The following is a 20,382-nucleotide window of genomic DNA, read 5'->3' on the forward strand; positions in this document are numbered from 1 at the left end:
ACAGTCTCCCTATTATCTCTCTTTCTTTATTACTCCTCCCTACAGCCCTACTTGTCCCTTACATCTTTCTTTGGGTCTTCTTTTTGTTCTCCTTGTCAGAATCACAAATTCAGAGCTTTTAGGGACATGACCTTAGAACTCTGGAGTCACCCTTGTCCCTCCCTTTAGCTCTCTATAAGGTCCTGGGTCTGGTGGCTTTTAATAGAGTTTGGTTTATTTATTATGTTTATTTTGTTGTGAATTGTTTTACTTGGTTAGTTGTTAAGCTGTAAACCAATGTACTAAATGGAATTTTTTTACTTGTTTGTGTTTTGATATGTACCATGCTTGATAAAAGCAATTGCTATAATTACATTATTAATATTCCAATACTTTTGCACATAGAATTCATATTTTGAGTCATACTTTTCCTTCTTTTATCTTCATCTTAGCCCATTTTTCATCTAAGCCCATTAACATTATTGTTAATATTAATAACATGGATATTTCTTCCATTTAGAACTTCTCTCAGTCTATGTAGTCTTCACAAATTCTTTCAATCTTCCTCTGAAAGCTACTCAATCTACCATCCTTCCAGAGTAATTCTTTTGTCATATGTTTGAAATGCTTACATTATATACTATAAACTCACCTTTTTCAAAGCAAATACTTATCATTCAGCAACTATTCTCATTCATTCAAGCACTTTTTTCTACCTCTCTCTTCTTGTGAACCTATACATTCATAACACCTTATAAAGTAATTCTTTTTTCCAGGCAGCAATTTTTCCCTAAATTTATCCCTAGTTCTTTCATTATTACCATTCACTGGAATACAATATGTAACTACAGTATAACTCACAATTCCTATTTTCAGATATCTCTACAACAATCTATATAATATAAATTCTTTCATTCTAACATATATTATTTGTCTTTCATCAATAATTAAATGTACATCTTCACTCCCCTGTATAAATTCATTAACTCTACATCATTACCTCCATTCTGATCGATTACATCTCCTTTCTCTTAATCTTGCATATATATAATGTATCTGGTTTTCTTTCTTGTATTTTGTTCAGTGCAACTAATATAGATCAACACCATCCAATACGGTTTTGGCCAACTGAGGCTTTCACAAAGTCCAACAGTTTACTAGCTTTCATTATACCCTTCCATATGTAAGCATACATTCATTTCAGTTTAGAAATATATGCCACAAATGAAAGCAAAATTTAGTTCTACTCCTAGCTTACTTATCTCACGAGTGTGTGTGTGTGTGTGCATGTGTGTAGAATATGTTAGCATAGGATAAGCAAGCTAGGTGTAAAACTAGATTGCTAAAATATCCAAATAATAAAAATTTAAAAATGAGATCACAAGATCATTTATAGTTTTGGACAGAGTAATATTGGGCAAAAGAATAACCATCCTTTCCCTGTTGATAGCTATCACTTGTATTCCCTACATTTATACTGATTGTTTCCTAGTATGATTTGATTGCTTATTTGTACCCCATGACTATCATTAAGTGTTGTACCTTATGATTCTTGACGAATATGTCTTTTTATGTACACTGACAGCATATGCACCAAAGACAAATTCCTTGTGTGTCCAATCACACTTGGCCAATAAAGAATTCTATTCTATTCTATTCTATTCTATTCTATTCTATTCTATTCTATTCTATTCTATTCTATTCTATTCTATTCTATTCACTATACAAAGACTAACCATCTTCTTTTAAACTTTCCATTTCCCTGAGACTTTTTCTAAAACTTCTAAAGTTTACATAGCAAGCATCTTCAGTGTGATCTGCCACGTAAAAGAAAGGGCGTTTCTCGAGACTGGGTTTGTACTTTTTAAAACATATTTTATAATATAAACCATAAAGGGCGCTTCTCATCCCAGCGCGGCCCGACTTCGACCTTCTCGAAATGGCGGTGCAAAAAGTAAGGGCGGAAGTCGCCCAGGTTCCTGTAAAAACGGCCACGCCGAAGCTTTGCCACCACCGAGATGGCGCAAGTCCTTCCTTGGTCGGCGGTACCACTTCCGGGTTGTGCAGGGTCTCGATTCCTCCCTGTCACCGGCGATGGCCGCAGCGGGGTTATCCGATGCAGAGCTGCGGGCGGAGCTGCTGGCCCTGGGCTACCAGCCGGGGCCGATTACCGATTCCACCCGAAAACTTTACGCCAAGAAACTCACCCGCCTGAGGGCTGAGGTGGCGGCAGGGCTAAGGAGCCGCACCAGCTCCAGAGCGGTCCCTCCGAGCTCAAGTAGCTCCGTGAGGCCCGCCGCCTCCGCCCAACTTGGCCCCAAAGCGACTCCCCGGAGCCGCATCTTGGTTAGGAGGGAGAGCGAGGACGAGGACGAAGAGGAGAGCAACGACTACTTGTCGTCGCGCAGGGAGGGAGCTGTGGGGAGCAGCAGGAGGTTTGCTGAGAGTCCCCACTGGCCGACAGAGACTCCATTCACCCCGGAGAGGATCCACTTGCCGGCTAGAGAGGTGGATCCACTTAGCAGCCCCTGGAGGCCAAGTATTGGATTCGCTTCCAAAAGGACCCAGTTAGAAGCTGATGAGGGCTTTACGTCCCCTTATCAGAGGGAGACGGTGGCAGGTAGATTAACTTCTAGTGCCCCATGGAAACCAGCTCCCTCCAGCGAAGAGGGTTTAAGCTCCTGCAAATGGTGGGAAAAGGAGCAGAGCCTGAAGCCCAGCGCTTCTTGGAAACCAAGAACAGGAGAAAGCCCTGGAGGGTTGAGCAACTGGGTCAGCTACACAAGCCAGAGATGGGCAGCTCCCAGCCCCTCGGTAACCGAGAGAATCGGAGAAGAATTAACCTATAGGCTGCCGAGAGGAGGAGGAGGAGGAGAGAAAGAAGGAGCTTCCAGAAGTACCAAAACGATCTTGGGGACAAGAGCAGAAAGAGATTTAAATTTTGGTAGCCGTTGGGACGGGACTCAGCAATATGTAGGTCAGAAGCATCAAACTGGGAAAAAAGGCCAAAGTCTAGAATTTTATTTGTCCTGGTTCCTGTGGGTGGCAACCTTAGTGCTGCTGGTGATTTTCTTGGCCATCCTTTGGGTGAAGATGGTGGGACCTGCTCACCTGGAAGGGTCCATGGAGAATTGTACGTGTAAACTCTTGTAAACATAATTTGCCTCATATATTTTTTTTCAGTCTCAATTCTATCCTTCTCGTCCTCCTTGCGTCATAGTTTGGTCATTCAGTTTATGGATATATTGCATTTACAAGTAAAATTGGCTTCAGACTTTTCAAGGCTAATAATGAATATGAGCTATGGTGTTAAGGTTTTTTTACCCCAGAACATTAGCTTAGAATGGCCATCCTATTTATTATGAGACCAATTATTTTAGAATCTTTATGTTATTGTTTTGAGAGCTTCATATGTGTGTTTGCCCATATTACCTCAAGCTGACTGCATAGGAAATCGGAGTTTTAAGTAGCTCTTATTGAATATTTTTTCACTACTACAGAATTACAATAATTACTTCAACAAAGAGAGTCCATGATTATTGAGCACACAGTAAGAACACTTTGCTTTTGCAAAACTTTAAGGAAAAAGTGTAGCTACTGAGCCCAAAGTGTTTTAAACAGTGTCCCTGTTTTTTTAAAAAAAAGTAGCATTCATTTCCATTTGCCAAAGAATGCAAGATTGGGCCCTGGTGTTAATAAAGAACCTGTTTGCTGGGAGGCACCCAACCTGGCAGGGAGCAGGAATCACGCACAGAGCTAATCAAGAGTCACTGTGCAATCTTAAAAGGACCAGAACTGGTCCTCCCTGAATTCCTTGAACTTTATCTCATTGTTCCCAAGGGACACCTGCCAAACTGGGAAGATCCCTGTATTAAAAACAGAATATAATAAAATAGCTTGAACTCTATGTGTAGGCTTGGCTGTTTACAGCTGACCCTCTCAGTAATCACCTAATGATGGTATTAGTACATTTATGACTGGACAAGCTATAAGCTTCCATTGATATATGCATATTTTTCTTACCGTACAGCAGCATGTTTCTGTCAAAAATTATGCCTTAAGAATAAAAATTGAAGAATTGAAATGGCACTTTTAATGTAGTCCCAGGTAACCTTCAAAGTAAATGACTGTTCTTATTTTGGTATGAATACCGGATGTGATTTATTTTCTTATTTAATATTATTGGTTTGTGAATAATTTCCTTTAAATTAGTGGGATTAGTTGCAGTTTTAAGATTTAATTTCTACACATTCCACTTGGTTAAGACCTATTCAGTAGAATGGGCATTTTCAAGAAACATGTCAAGATTCACACTTATTATTAAAAAATAGGTAAAATATCTATTCTGTATATGCTTTGGCAAGTAATTTAATTATTTATTTTCATTCACAGTAAAACTTTTGACCGTGGATTGTGAAAAAAGCACAGATATTGTAAGTTAAAAGTCATTTAAATTTAATTCTTAACCATGGTGTGTTAGCCACTTAATTTTAGGGATGTTGTATAAATAAGCCTCTTCCATTTTTCACATATAATTTAATAATTCATTAATATGGGAATTCCAGACGATTTTTGTCAGGTTAATATAAAAATCATTCAAATGCTATAAATCAATAGTTCTACAGAGTTAAATCCTTGACTTTATATAAATATGCTTTAATAATTTATAAAAACAATAAGATTTTTGATAAGAATTTTATCAGTTACTTTTCAAAGCAAGCTAAAATAGAGTTGGCAGCCTTACTATCTGTTGCTTGTGGCTATAGTTCCAAGTTAGTCCACAAAACATAGCTGAAAAAGACAAATCCCAATATAGAATTATATTTAAAATGCTAACTCTGATTTTGTGATATCATGCCTAAACTATATTTTTTTCGGTTCATGCGTGTACAGTATTTGCACTTTGGAGATTATGAAGGGGACCAATAACATACTAAAAATATTTCCTATTGCCTTGCAAAATAATTCAATAATTTAAAGAGCTATTTGCTGTTCTTTTCCTCCTTTTTCAGTATTGTCGGGAAAAACAAGAAGAAATTACAACAACCATATTGTATGAGTTGTACAACTATCTTGCAATTCAAGCTGGTAAGTTCTGATTAATCGGAGTATGAAAATGATTATTTCTATCAATTGGGGTATTTTCAAGCTAAATATAAATACAATTTTATACATTGTGAATATAAGGCATGGTGGAATCAGGCTTTAAGACAGCACTCTATTTCTATAAGGATCATCTGTATATGTACTAGAAGCCTAAAAACAAGACATAATGCAACCAGAGCACCACTTTTGTTTGAATTAATCGGAATTAAGAGACATACTGCTTAGAATGCTAAAAGTAATAAAGACCTATTCTGACTTAGAATCAATGATATCCATGATTTTTTTTTTTTTGAATCCCAAATTAAAGCTATCCCAGATTGCAATCCTGGCTAATATTTAACTATGTGCTAGGTAGAAAAATATTTCCTTTTATCCTTTCTGAATGTCCCACGCTTTAGTGTCATTTTTCAGATAGTATCTTTTTATACATATAAAAATTATACAAACTAATATAAAATTTAAAAAAGAGAAAACTAAAAGTGCAAGAAAATAAAAATGGAAAAGAAAGAAAATGATACAAAGTAGCTTCTGATCTTTACAGCAGTTATAAATACAGTTATAAATTTATCTCTTACTCTATGGTTACAACATAATTTTTTTTTAATACTCTGTTTTATATAGTCATCAAAACCATAAATCATAAGTTCATTTTTTGCAATTTCACCTAAAAAGTCAGTAAGGAGTTTTCACCCAGCAATAAATGTAGATATTGTCTTTTCTCTGATCAAAGAAGTCAATTTAGGCATCCCAGAAAGTTACTTCATCTTCACCAACCATCCCTCCTTTGTGGAGGGCTGAATCTTTTATCTTTCTATATACAATAATCTTACTACAGTTATTATGTATAAAAACAAAGTTCCATAAGTTTTTCCAACTATTTCTCCAATCCCCAAAGAAAAACTTCTGGTCTCAGTTGTGTATTAATCTTTAAAATCTTCTGTAACCATGTTATGTATTTGAATCCAGAATTTTCTAGCTTTTTTACACATCCATCAAACATGATGAAATGTCCCTTCTAGCATAAATGTGAAGTGCCTTTATATATTCTGGATAATTTTCTGGTGACATACATCAATGGTACATCACTTTATAAATGTTTTCTTTAAGATTATAACTTGGTATTAATTTCAATCCTTTCAGCTACATATTTTACCATTGTTCTATCTTTATATTATAATAAAATATACTTTGTCATACATATTTTCACTTGCTGCTCTTGTTTCAAGTCTCACTAAAAGTGTATATGTTTTAGCAATTATTTATAATTTGTACAGATTTTTGTTTCAAGCTCATTCTTAACAGTGTTTGAAACCATAAATTCTTTTGTCTACTTTAAATCTTTCTAGTAATTGTAAATAAGACTAATATAACTGTATAGCTAATATAACCTCTGTCACAGTTCTTTTCCTTATTTTGTATTCCCCTTGAAAAGCTCTAGCATCTTGTGATAAGTTAACCATTTGTATTTTCCTATATTTCTCTGCTTCTTGTGCCGAGATCCACACAGGGCACAACCTGGGTTTATATCTATTCCATATTTTCAATATGGCAAATCTAACATAATTATTTTTAATATCCACATTAACCTTGACTTTGTCATACCACAGAAATCCATCCCAGCCAGATCTCAGGTCATGTCTTTTCAAAAAGTCCAAGTCCAAAAGCCTTCTATTTCTCAGCAATACCCACTCTTTCACCCAAAACAAACAGCAAACTGTAAAATAACAATTTCAGATCAGGTAAATCCAATGCTCCTCTTTCCCTTGCATCTTGTAACACTTTACTGTTAACTTGTAATTTTTTCCTCTGCCACACACATTTAACTATATCTTTCTGCCACTGTTTCAATTGTCAAAACAGTTATTGTCTGAAACAAAACATCATTCTAGACAAGACATTCATTTTTCTCACAAAAATTCTCCCCAACAATGACAATTGTAGTTTATTCCATCTTAACATATCTTTTTTTAACTTCATTCCATGTCTTAACATAGTTATTTTGAAATAACATACAATTCATATTTGTCATAATGATACCCAGATATTTTACCCTTTTATCAGTCTAAAACCCATACTATTCATTAGTTCTGCTTGATCATTACTTTCACATTTTTGTTAACATGTTCGTCTAATGTTTATTAATCATGAAACCTGGTAATGCACCAAATTCTTTTAATTTGCCCATTGATATTTCAAACATCTTTAAAACATCTTCCAGGGCCAATCCCAAGTCATCTGCAAAAGCCCTTAATGTGTAAGTTTCTTCTTTTTTAATCTTTACTCTCACAATCCTCGTTTTATATATCTATTCAGTATTTCAAGAATCAAAATAAACAAGAAAGCAGACTGGGCATTCCTGTCTTGTTCCTTTTTTGTATCTCATAGTAAAAAGTATATTTACTTTTAAATGTAAATCAATTTTACCCATTTTATAAAATTCTGTTCCAAACTTTGAACAAGAAAACCAGTTGAAATTACCAAAGATTCTCTGCATCTAAGAGGATCAGTGTGTTTTCATTATGTTGCTCCAAAATTCCAAAACATTCAGCACATTTCTAACATAATTCTTTAACTGTCTTTTAATAAAAACCAAACTGTGAATCCTTGTGAATAAATTCTTGCAAAAATATTTTGAGTCTACCAGTTAGAACTGTTAGAATAACTTTGTTGTCATTCAAGGTTAAAGTGAAATCTTTATTTATTCATGCTATACTGACCTTTTTTCCAACCCTCTGGTAACTTTCTTCCCTATAGGATAGAATTTATCATGCCTTGTGAAGGTTTTGACATATTATATAAGGAAGTTTCTGAAGTTATAAAAGAGATTAAACTAGAAAATGTGCTTGAACCATTTGGATTATCAGGTTCTTATAAATGTTTAGAGGATTAACCTTTATAATCTTGACAAAACATTTATTTATTTATTTGTTTAAATTTCTATACCGCCCTTCTCCAATGTAGGACTCAGGGCGGTGAACAGCCAAAGTAAAAACAAGACATACATACAAAACATACAAAATCTAAAAACTGTTTAAAATAATTAAATAATTTTGGCCGTAATTAAAACATTCCAATTTAAAATCCGTTTAAAATTTGACTCAAGCCAGCCCAGCTAGTTGAAATAAATGGGTTTTTAGGGCCCGACGAAAAATCCGGAGGTCTGTTATTGTACGTAGCTCTGGGGGGAGGTTGTTCCAGAGGGTGGGCACCGCCACAGAGAAGGCTCTCCCCCTGGGGGTCGCCAGCCGACATTGTCTGGCGGACGGCACCCTGAGGAGGCCCACTCTGTGGGAGCGTACTGGCCGGTGGGAGGCTATTGGTGGCAGAAGGCGGTCTCGTAAGTACCCCGGCCCTAAGCCATGGAGCGCTTTAAAGGTGGTCACCAACACCTTGAAGCGCACCCGGAAGACCACCGGGAGCCAGTGCAGCTCGCGCAGGAGAGGTGTCACGTGGGAGCGCCTCGTCGCCCCCAAAATCCCCCGCGCAGCCGCGTTCTGGACCAGCTGGAGCCTCCGGGTGCACCCCAGGGGGAGCCCCATGTAGAGAGCGTTGCAGTAGTCCAGGCGGGAAGTGACGAGTGCCTGAGTGACTGTGCGTAGGGAGTCCCGATCTAGAAAGGGGCGCAACTGGCGTATCAGGCGGACCTGATAAAAAGCCCCCCTGGCCACGGCCGCCAAATGATCTTCTAACGACAGCCGTGCGTCCAGGAGGACGCCCAAGTTACGAGCCCTCTCCGTGGGGGCGAGTGATTCGCCCCCAATAGCCAGCGATGGCGTCAGCTGGCTATATCGGGACGCCGGAAGCCACAGCCACTCGGTCTTGGAGGGGTTGAGTTGGAGCCTGTTTCTCCCCATTCAGGCCCACACGGCCTCCAGGCACTGGGACATCACTTTAAGGGCATCATTGGGGTGGCCTGGGGTGGAGATGTACAGCTGGGTGTCATCAGCGTACTGATGGAACTCCACCCCGAAGCCACGGATGATCTCACCCAGCGGCTTTACATAAATGTTGAACAGAAGGGGCGAGAGGACCGACCCTTGTGGCACCCCACAAGCAAGGTGCCTCGGGGTCGACCGCTGCCCCCCTGTCAACACAGATTGCGACCGGTCAGAGAGGTAGGAGGAGAACCACCGCAAAACGGTGCCTCCCACCCCCAACCCCGCCAACCGGTGCAACATGATACCATGGTTGATGGTATCAAAAGCCGCTGAGAGGTCTAACAGGACCAGGATAGAGGAGCAACCCCTATCCCGGGCCCTCCAGAGATCATCCACCAATGCGACCAATGCCGTTTCCGTGCTGTGCCCAGGCCGGAAGCCGGACTGGAGCGGGTCTAGATAGACAGCTTCATCCAGGTACCGGGGAAGCTGTTGCGCCACCACACTCTCAACAACCTTCGCAATGAAACATGATGAACTCCAGATAGTATTTTGATGTAAAGATTTTTATTTTTTTTCCTTTTTGATTGTAACAACCCCTATAACTCCTTTCTTTCAGGCTTATTCATTTTTTCTCTGTCAATGTTCCTTATAGCCTGCATTGTAGAACTAAATGTCTTCTTGGTAAATGTTTTCTTGGTAAATGAAAATTACTGTTAGTTAATGTGTTTTTCTGCATTTAAAAGTGCCCTAGCTGGCCTAGATTGCAATCCATTCACACTTGGTTAGAGTAAATCCAAAGAAGCATGATTATAGAGGGTGCTTAGAGGTATTTGGTAAAAATAAATTTAATTTGATTTCTCTCTTCTACTCTCTTCTGCTCTAGGATTATAATCTACAAATGCATGATATAGAAAGAAAAGGGTATTGGGAATGGAAAAGAAAGTAAAAAACATTACTTTTATTGTTTTAGGCTGCTCTATTTCCTTAGATGATGATTTACATGAGAATATTAATTTATTTTGCTAGCCATACATACATACATCCCATACATACTTAATAAGGATATGATCTACATATGTGCTTCTAACCAATTATACAATGACGCAATGGAAACTCTTGGCTCATATTTGGCATATTTCATAATTGTCTAAAGTTGGGTTCTTTCCATCTGGGTAACTTTTTTTTCTTTTTCCTAGGCAATTTTGAGTGTGGAAATCCTGAGAATTTAGAAAGTAAATGCATACCATTTAGTGAAGCAAAGGACTATATAGAGGTAAGGAATACTAGAATATATTGTATTTGTTATCATCAAGAAATGCTTTCATTTAATTGTGCCACCTCCCACCCCATCCCCATCAGTTTCTGTGGTTTTCCCCTAAGCCATTTCTTTTCAGTTTATTTCTTTGAGAAACAAGCCCAAATAATATGTCTGCCCATATTTGCGCTTCCTTTTCCCTTGAAAAGCCAAATAATTGCTATATTTTAGAGCAGCTAGTATTTAGCTATTTCTGTTTAAAAACATGTTTCCCCTTTTTAGTTTTTAGTAATATCTATAGCTAAAAATATATTTATATAAAATTACTGCAATGTATTTTGTGGTTATAAAATTGTACTTACTCTATTATAAATCTTTAGTTTTTCAACAAGTTATTTTTGTTGAAAATTTTTGGAGTATAAGATGGATGTTTTATAATAATATAATATTATAGTATAATATAGTATAGTATATAATATAGTATAGTATAGTATATACTATAGTATATAGTATATAATATAGTATAGTATAATAACAGGCTGTTTTTCGCCCATTTTTACGAAAAACGGCACACAGAGGGTTTGGGAGGCCTGCAGAGTGCTCCTGGGGGCTGGGGGAGGGCAAAACCTTTTTTTTTCCTACTTACCTCTTCGAAATCTTGGTGTTTCTTATACACCTGTGCGTCTTATAGTCAAAAAATACGGTATATTCGCGTAAATGCATTTATAAGGTAATAGTTGTGTAGTATTCATAACCAGATGGTAGCAAAGATTAAAAAAATGATACCTTCAGCATATACATATTATCTTTAATTTTCTTGAGGACAAACAATAGAATAATAATGTAAATAGAGAATAGTAATAGTAATATTTCATTAATAGATTAATGTAGATGACTTTAAATTTGTGGGCATGCTTTCTTACAGAATGTGACTGGCTATTCAATAAAAAAATTTGAAGAGGCATTACAGTGGTTATTAGACAGTGATCAGGATTCAGGAATTTGGTAAGTTATTAAGAACAGTTGGTTCTAAATATACAAGAATCCCTTGAAATCTGGCAACATGCTTGCTTCATTTTCTGTAAAGCTGAAAGCATTGAAATGGTTTGGAATATAAGGGATTTTTTTCTTTGGAAAGATTTCTGTTTCCTAGAATCTGGCACTATATGACACTTATATTTAGATCAACATTAATATTGCCTGCATATGTTGAAACACATCAAGTTACCTGCCTCATTTTGTGAAAATGTAAATTATCAAGCATCTGGAACGTCACAATTTGATGGTGTATGGTCTGCTGTTTGACAGAACATAAAATGTAAAGATTTTTGTAAGAATGGTTAAATTTTCTGTGTCAATGGCAGATTAAGCAATGTAGTTTAGCTTATTTTAGCTTTAGTTAAAAGATAACTCTGAATTAGAAATTTACTAATCTTGGATCTCCTTAGGCTTGTCATAGAGAATTGTTGCAAGTAATTATACATGAAGGGCTTTTAATTGCTTCGAAGTATATAAATGCTAAGTATTATTTTTAGGTCATCACATAATTAGAGAAATCCAAATTTGTATAAAATGAAATGATAGTAATGAAATAGAAAACTTTACTTCACTTTTAGAAGATAACCTCTGTTAACATAGGCACTATTTTAAAAGAGACATTCTGCGATAGAAAACCTTTTCAAATGTGGTATCTTTTACTTGTCTTCCATGGTTAAAAAATGATATCTTAAAAAAATTAAAATAGTGTTGTCCAGCTAATCATGAACGACTTGTCAACTGATCAAAGATTTCTGACAGTTTAATAATCTAACCAATTAATGAAATGTTGCTATGCTAGTCATTATTTTAGTCATTTTTTTCACTGAATGCTTTATTATAAAGTGTCAGACGTTTGAAAACTGTGAGCTAAATTTTTGCATAATAAATTATTCATCAAAACACATATTTTAACAGTTAAAATATACTGACCAGATGCCTGCAATTTCTTAGCCGAAAACCTCATCAGATCATGTTATATAGTCTAGAGCTCAATGTGTTAGACATAAAAACCTGAAACTCTGAAAAGATTCCCAACACCCTTCCTGCCTGCACTGAAGGAAAAAAATGGAAAGAAACGTTGGAATTGTAGGGACAATATTTGCTTTGTGCATCTAAACTCTGCATGATAAAATATTTAGCTATGATAAAAAATATTTTCCATATGTTTGGTTGAAATGTACTATAGCTTTCCTCCATAGGAGAGGAAAGCCTGATTGGGTCAGATGTCTCACTGAGCTAAGAAACTTTACAGACATAAATCAATATAGGACCCATTCACTGATTGTTGAATGTACAGTTGGGAAACTTTTCCATCACATCTTGCACTGGTGAGAGCAAAATCATGAAGCACTCTTCTCAGATTCTTTCAACATGGAGGTTGGGATAGGATCACATGAAGCTGCTTCTTTCTATAGAAACAGTAGTCTTAAATTCAGAGACAAATGTTGAAATTAAACTTTCCTACCAGTGGTTGGAAATGTAAAAACATTTTTGGAGTAAAAATGTATTTTCTGATTTTATGTGAAAAATAATGCATATTCCATATTCCAATCCCCTGTTCTCTGCTCTTAGTCTTTTTAGTATTTAATGTTTAATGCCTTGGCTTGTTTTTTTTCCTTTAAAAGTAGTTGGAATATTAATTTAGTAAGTATGGTTTCATATGGGCAGATTTATGGAGATTTACTGGAGATCTCCATTTGTTTATGAGGGATATTTTACAAATGGGCCACTAATTAAAACCTGGATGGTCTCAACAGCATGTTCGGAGACCATTCTCATTGGCATGCTTAATGTCATCCTCGCTGACTTGAATTAATTCTCTCTGAACCAGCATATTTCCTTTGTATTTGAAGTTTATTGGCTGTACAGTTGTATCTGGAGATTAAACATTATTCTGTGCAAAGCACCCTTAAGTTTTGCTTAGTCTTAAAGTATCTCTGAGTGCCTATTATATATTTATAAGGACTTTTTGTCTGTCTCATCCTAATATTATAGAATATTCTCTTGAACTATGAAGGAGATATCAAGAGCTACTCAATACAGAAAGGGAACCCACCTGAACACTTAGTTCTCAGATGCAGATGAGTTGTTTGAAAGCATATTAATTTTATTGAGCAGAGAAAATGGATAGGTGCAATTTGAAGTGCATCCCTTTGCAGTTATTTGGGTACAAGTCAGCAAGTATGGTAAAATTACTCTACTCAGAAGTATCTTTCTGAGATACTTGTGAAGTATCTTTCACAAAGACTGTTTCTTTGTGCTAAAAATGATTTCTTTGGAAATGTGAATTTGAAATTCTGCTTAGAAAAGTTGCTATTGAAGCTCACAACTTTTTTTAATTAGATTCGCCATTCTAATTTCAACTTGCTATCATTTTGGAATTAATTTGTTTGTAGAGGCATGATTTTATGCCTTTTATACTAGATTTACTTGTTTGCTTATTTATATATTAAACATATTTGCATGGCCCCCCATCTTCCAAAAGAATTATTGTTAAATCTGCTTAACAATAATTGTTTCAGTTCTCACAAAATAATTACTCTTAATTCTTAGGCTCTTTCAGACAAATCTCAAGTCACTTGGCATTCACTACTATAGCTCTAATTATGTAAAAATAAATTTCATTTGTGGTATTATATGCTAAATTCTTTAATGTAATCCTTCAGTGAAGCAAAATGTCATATTTCTATATAGAAATTATTTACTTTAATAGCAATGTTGAAGTCCAATTGATTTCTATCAAAAAGTTTGTTCAGAATTGTAAGCTGGCAGAATCTAAATATTAGGGCTATAAATGTACTGTTTTGAAAGTGATCATCAGTACATAGCTGTAGATCCCTAGTTTTTATGACATATCAGAATTAATGTCTTAGCATTGTTAGTTTTGTCCAATCTATGGAATTGTTGATATACGTGAAACTTCAGCAATTGCAAAATACTCCTCCTCCTCAACCTCATTATTTAAATTTATTTAATTGGTTGTAATGTAATATTTGAAATTGTGTTATGTTTTTCCATTCTTTGTGAAGAATCCATCCTGTTACACACTATTCCATTAATAGCTTGCTTAGAATGGCTGGTAGGATGGAAATATGTAATTAAGATTTGCTTCAGTATTACAGGTTATAGCTTCGAAAAACAAAATATACTCTACCCCTTTGCTCACCACAATTAAGAATTCCATCAACATTTAAAGAGATTAAGCTACCAGAACGGGATCAATGCGAAAATAAGAATGTACAGCGTTTTTAAAAGCTGTTGCTAATTTTTCAATACATGCATTACTTAATGGTGTTCTGTTACGAGCAAATATGTAGCAGAGCTTATCTGTATAAGTAAAACTGATGAAATGTGCCAGTTTGAGAATGCATTTGTCTCGCCTATGATTTAGACAACAGATTATCTGTGTTTCATTTATAATTTACAGCTCTGGTGTAACATTCGTTAGCTATCCAAAATATGGTCATCTGGATTGGTTGGTTAATGCTTGTTAAAAGGAATTGGAAACTGGGACTTCTACTGCATTTCTCAGATTTTAGTTCAAGTGCAGTTAGTCCTTGCTTAACTATCGATTGTTTCACAACTGTTTGAAGTTATAACAGCATTGAACAAGGGGGCTTATGGGCAGTCCACAAAATTGCAGCTATCATAGTGTCCCCATGGTCACAATTAAGGCACTTGGTAACTGGCTCACACTTACAGCAGTTGTGGTCATACGATTGCCATTTGTGACCTTCCTAGCCAGCTTCTGAGAAGCAAAGTCAGTGTGGAAACCAGCAAGAAGTTGCAAGTTGCAGCCATGTGACATCGCACATAACAACCAAGCATGGTTTGTTTAATAGCTGTAACCCTATTGCCATCATAGGTTGACATGGTCATGTGAGTGAGTTCCTAGTCCCAATTACAATCATTAATTGTGGACTACTTGGTTATTTTTTTTAAATAGTAATCATTTCTTCAAAGAAACGTAGTCTGGTATGAACACTGTTTACTTTTTCTGCAGTCACTGGGAGAGCCCCATTTAAAAACATAATACAGATACTTCTCAACTTATAACAGTTCATTTAGTGACTGTTCAAAGTTACTACACAAAGTTACACAGTGGCACTGTGAAAAAGTGACTTACGACCATTTTTCACACTTACGACCATTGCAGCGTCCCCATGGTCACGTGATTTACATTTGGATGCTTGATAACTGATTCACATGATGCAGTGTCCGAGGGTCACGTGATCCCCTTTTGCATCCTTCTGACAAGCAAAGTCAACGGGGAAGCCAGATTCACATGTTACTAATTTAACAAATGTAGCAAGAAGAAAAAAGTTGTAAAATGGGGAAAATTCACTTAACACATTTCTCACTTAGCACCATAAATTCTGGGCTCAATTGTGGCTGTAAGTCGAGGACAGGTATCTTGTATCCTGAAAAAAACTATGAGGAAGCCTTTTTGTTTTTTGTTTTGTTTTGTTTTTTTGCCAGGTGACATTGTTGTGCTATTGCTTTCCAAAGCCACATCTGATACATTATTAAGAAGCAAGGGATGAAATGCTCTTATACAGGTTACAGTTAGTCTGTACAACTCAGTCTTTCAAAACTTTGAAAAGTGAGAAACCTGAAATGTTTTTTTAAAAAATTCTGATTATTGGGACTTGTCAGGTATTTCGCATTGTTCAAAAGGGATTTCTTTTCTTTTCTTTTTTCCTGTTTTATCAGGTTACAAGGCAAAGAGCCTTCAGAGCCAGTAACCACTGTGAAGCAAGTGGTATGTCTTGAATCTGCTCGTCCCCGGATGGGGTTAGGCTGCCGATTTTATCGGGCTCTATACACAGCAGTTACAAACTTATTTATATTCTTTTGGAGTAAGTTTGGGGGGGGGAGGGCTGCGGGGGGGGGCGAGGAAAGTGTTGCTGATAATTTATGTGCGTCTTGTGCAATTCAAGACTTTAAAAAATTGGAGAGAGAAAGCAGTTACTAAAAATTACGAAATAATTAGTCTTGTGATCTAGTATCAGAAAGACTAAGTATCAGGCTAATAATTGTTTCCTCTATTATCTAAAAAAAAAATACCAAGTGTTTCTATGTGCACTGTGCACCACCACTTTACAGTTTTTGTTCAAGTGTTTATAGTAGAGTGGATGCTCTTTCCCATCTTATCAGACAATTGTTGAAACCTGTTATTTTTCTTATTAGTTAAATATTTATTATTCTGAGTCATATATTATGATGGTAATCCAGAGAAGGTTAAACGGGTGGATTCCCTACAGAGGCTATGAATAATATAAATGATGGCAAGAATATGGAGACATTATCACTACTCTGTTTTTGGAGCTGCATTATGCTATAATGAACATAGCTTTGGAGTACATGATGTGAAAAAGCTGGGATTCAGATTTCCCCTTAGTTTTGAAGCTTGTGAGTTAGTTTTGTGTTAGTCAATGTAAATTTAATAAAGTGAATACTCTCATGTTTATTGCTTTAATTATATAATTAGAAGGATGTAGATATAATTAGACCTTTGTAAAAGCATAAACACTCACAACAATGTATAATAGTTGCACAGCTGTAAAGTTTTATAGCATTTTAAAGGCTAACAAATTTGGTGTGGTATAAACTTTAAGGGATTATAATCCACTTCAGTTAGATGCAAAATGCATGTTTCTTGCAATAATAAATGTGTTAGGTGCTACAAGATTCTTCATTAGTTTAAGAATGTACTGTATGTACATGGTGAAAGAAATGCAACCCCAGCTACTAAAGCTACTTGGTATTTTTGAGAAGTGGTCAGGTTTTATGAAATCTGTAATAAAATCTAATAAAATCTTGATAGATATTTGGCAGCTGTCAAGAAGCCCCTTACTATAAAATACAATTGTCTTTAGAAGAGTGCATAGATAAGACATGGCAACAGATTCTGAGAATCTTATATGCAAGGCAGCTCATTTGTTTTTGAAAGGTCTTACCTTAGTGCTCCTTCTCACAGGTTTAGCTTTCCTTTGGGGGATTCTGATTCTTCTGAAATATTATTGGCGGAAAAGGGAAGAACAAGAGGAGGCCATGTATGAGATGGTACAGAAAATCATAGGTAATGTTCTCTCTCTCTCTCTCTCTCTGTGTGTGTGTGTGTGTGTGTGTGTGTGTGTGTGTGTGTATTCCTCTTAGTTTCATGTTCAATAATGTTTTTCTGATTATTTATACTGATTTTTTCATAGCTGCTGTCCAAAATCACTACAAAGAGTGGGAGCAGAATCTGGAACGATACCCATATGTTGGCATCCTTCATATCAGAGATACACTCATCCCACCTCAGGAAAGGTGAGCCTTTCTTCATTTTCTTCAGGGCTGTTAATATATTCTCACTGTAGATATTGTAGCCTCATAGCAGCAAGCCAATTGTCTCTAGAAATCAACCAACTTGCCCTATAATTTGCCAAAAGTATTTTGGTATACGGAAGAGTGGTTTTTATTTTCATGCATGATTAATAACTATTCGATCATAGACGGTCATAATTTTATGTTTTTAAAAACTTCCAAAGAATGATTCCTTTCACTTCCATTTCATTCCTTTCGTGGCAAAAGGCTTCCTTTCCTGCTTGACTAATCTTGAAAATGAATTGTATTGGTTGTCCTAAAATTCTAATCTTTTGATTGGTTATATGTGTAACTTAAAAATTTACAAGTTTATCTTGGATTTTTATAAATTGGTTGATTCCACATTGATGCTGTCTTATGTGTTCTAAATCAGAGCATTTTATAACTCAGTTCTCAGCTTTTTGTTAGCACATGAAGCTATAAAACATATTTAAAAGATGATGCATATTCTTTATGCATACATGTATGCATAATTTTACATAATCCATTTCCCTTTCCCCCCCCCACCCCACCCCACCCCCAGGAGAAAAATGAAGCACATTTGGGATCGAGCAAAGGATTTTCTTGCCTCCAATGAGTCACGGATTCAGACTGAATTACACAGGGTCGCAGGAGAGGACATGCTGGTTTGGCGTTGGACACAACCATCTTATCTATCTGACTCTGATCATTAGCTGTCAGATGAGGCAAGACTATGTTTCAACACTGTGCAGAGCGACTGGCTAGGGAAGATCCTGTCGTCCATACTCAGGTGCACTCCAGACACTAGTTAATGCTTTTTTAAAAAAAAAATAGAAATGACTCTTCAGGGTAGCCATTTTCTGTAAGAGATGTAAATGTTGATGTGTTGGGGCATATCCAATGTATACATATCTCCTCTAATGTAATTATTTAAGAAAAAGAACCACTTTCTTAATTGAGAGCTGCCGTTAAGAACTTTTTCTCTGATTCTACGGACCTCTGTTACTTGTACTGAACCTGCTAAAAGATACCTGTAAAGAAAAAAGAAGTTTGTTAATCAAATGTCATAGCCAAAAACAGATACATATACTCTTATCGGTTTGCAGGAAATTGCATCATTGTGTCAAATACTGACACCTGCTTATAGCATGAGAGGTGAGATGGGATATGCCTTTGGAGACAAATCGGAAGAATGGGGAGGAGAGCTTTGTGCTTTTTTCTTAGGCAGTAGTAAGAGAACCTAACTGAACATGAAAAATATTAAAGATTTCACTATATTTAAAGTGGCTCGGTGAAGAGCACTTATAAAGCAACATATTATTACTATAGAGAGAGAGATCAATTACTGATTCCTGCAGTGTTGGCTTCAAACAGAAGACTCTGTGATCAAGCATTTAGGCAATGCTTCCATGACTGACAAATTGTTCTCTTTCAATGTGATGGTGTGGTTTTTGTACAGGTCACCTTGTTTGTCTCCAGACTCAGCTTTCTGCCAGTTATTTTAATGAGGGGAAAAAAACCTTGCTGCAAAACACCATATACCTTTGCTGTAAAGTCTGGAGAACTTGTATAATGACATGCCGTCAATCGTTCTAGATTCCTACTTTTTCTTAATGACTTTATCCTATTGTTCCACGGAAGTAGCTAGAATACATATGAATTCATAATAATATATACATATATGGACCCCTTGATAAATATTTGGTTGAGGATTTTTATGACTTTTGGCATTTTTTTAATTAGCATGTTTTATTTTTAAATACTGGTGGTATTAGCTTTAAATTTGCTCTTCTCCTCCCCCTGCTGGCCAGATTAAACATTGTATGGATGAAATTTGCAGTTAGCTATCTGCAATTCATGGCAGTTCATTATGTGCCTCCTGCTGAAATCAGCTGATTTTGGATACAGAGGAGATAAATCTCCTTCCCCCCCCCAAAAAAAAAAATTCAACAGGCGATCTTATTGGTTAAGTGGAAGAAAAAACTGAATTGCCCTGAATTTGTAGCATAGATTTATATTAGAGCAAAGACATATAGCAGATATCTCTCTCTATGATATTAGCCATTTTAATATTCATGCATACACTGTTCATGGGATGGAATGAAATAAATCCCTGTTTTAAATATGTTTGTAATTTCTGCTGGTATGTGCAAAAACTTCCACAGTGCCTGCATCTTGATGGCTTTGAATACTAGATCTGCAGCCCCTTTGAAAAATGATTCAGATTTTGAGTAAGCTATTCCACTATTCATTAAAATACTCTTTTTTCCAGACTATTATAAGACTTCAGTCCTCAACAGAGAGATGTTATGCTCACACATAGGACTGAAGCACTTCTTTGAATCATTTTCAAAGATGCACATCCCTGTTAAGTATGCACACATTCATTATACTGTGGTATTTTACTATCTAACATCAAACAGAAAATGCCAAACAAACTTTTGTATGGTTGATTAAACTGCTCATTTATTTTTATGTAAACAGGCTGGTGCTATTTATTAAATACTTAGTCTCTATACATTTTATCAAGGAAATAAAAATTTGGTACAAATAGGTCTGGCTGTTATTAATAATTGGACTTCTCCATCAAAGAAGTTTAATTCCCTGGTTAGGGTTTGTTAATGTGTTCAAGTTCAGCTAATGCACTGAGCCAATGTACTGAGACTCTATTTTTATTAAATCAAAATGTATTGAGAATATAGGTGACTCATAACAATACTTATGCAAACTAAGGACATAAAATAGAAGGACTGTCTTAAACCTTGTACTTCTTTGGCTTTTTTTCCCTCCCTA

The 20,382-nt window shown here is 36.0% G+C and overlaps 1 protein-coding gene across 1 annotated transcript; it reads left to right on the top strand.

Annotated features, from left to right (window-relative positions):
* Positions 1-1,997: 1,997 nt before the first annotated feature.
* LEMD2 (LEM domain nuclear envelope protein 2) lies at positions 1,998-20,140 on the top strand. The gene is made up of 9 exons (XM_034414641.2): positions 1,998-3,112; positions 4,372-4,412; positions 4,992-5,067; positions 10,163-10,239; positions 11,147-11,226; positions 15,973-16,118; positions 17,240-17,341; positions 17,469-17,571; positions 18,152-20,140. Exons 1-9 carry the CDS (start codon positions 2,074-2,076, stop codon positions 18,300-18,302), a joined length of 1,815 nt encoding a protein of 604 aa, XP_034270532.2. The 5' UTR covers positions 1,998-2,073; the 3' UTR covers positions 18,303-20,140.
* Positions 20,141-20,382: the final 242 nt, after the last annotated feature.

The sequence above is a fragment of the Pantherophis guttatus genome, chromosome 3 (genome assembly GCF_059756535.1).
Source record: "Pantherophis guttatus breed Tessera chromosome 3, ASM5975653v1, whole genome shotgun sequence".
Classification (NCBI taxonomy): Eukaryota; Metazoa; Chordata; class Lepidosauria; order Squamata; family Colubridae; genus Pantherophis; species Pantherophis guttatus.

Coding starts and splice junctions, on each gene's coding strand:
- LEMD2 (XM_034414641.2), top strand. CDS start 2,074: ATGGCCGCAGCGGGGTTATCCGATGCAGAGCTGCGGGCGGAGCTGCTG. Junction 11,227..15,972: donor GATCAGGATTCAGGAATTTG/GTAAGTTATTAA, acceptor CTGTTTTATCAG/GTTACAAGGCAAAGAGCCTT. Junction 17,572..18,151: donor CTCATCCCACCTCAGGAAAG/GTGAGCCTTTCT, acceptor CCCCACCCCCAG/GAGAAAAATGAAGCACATTT.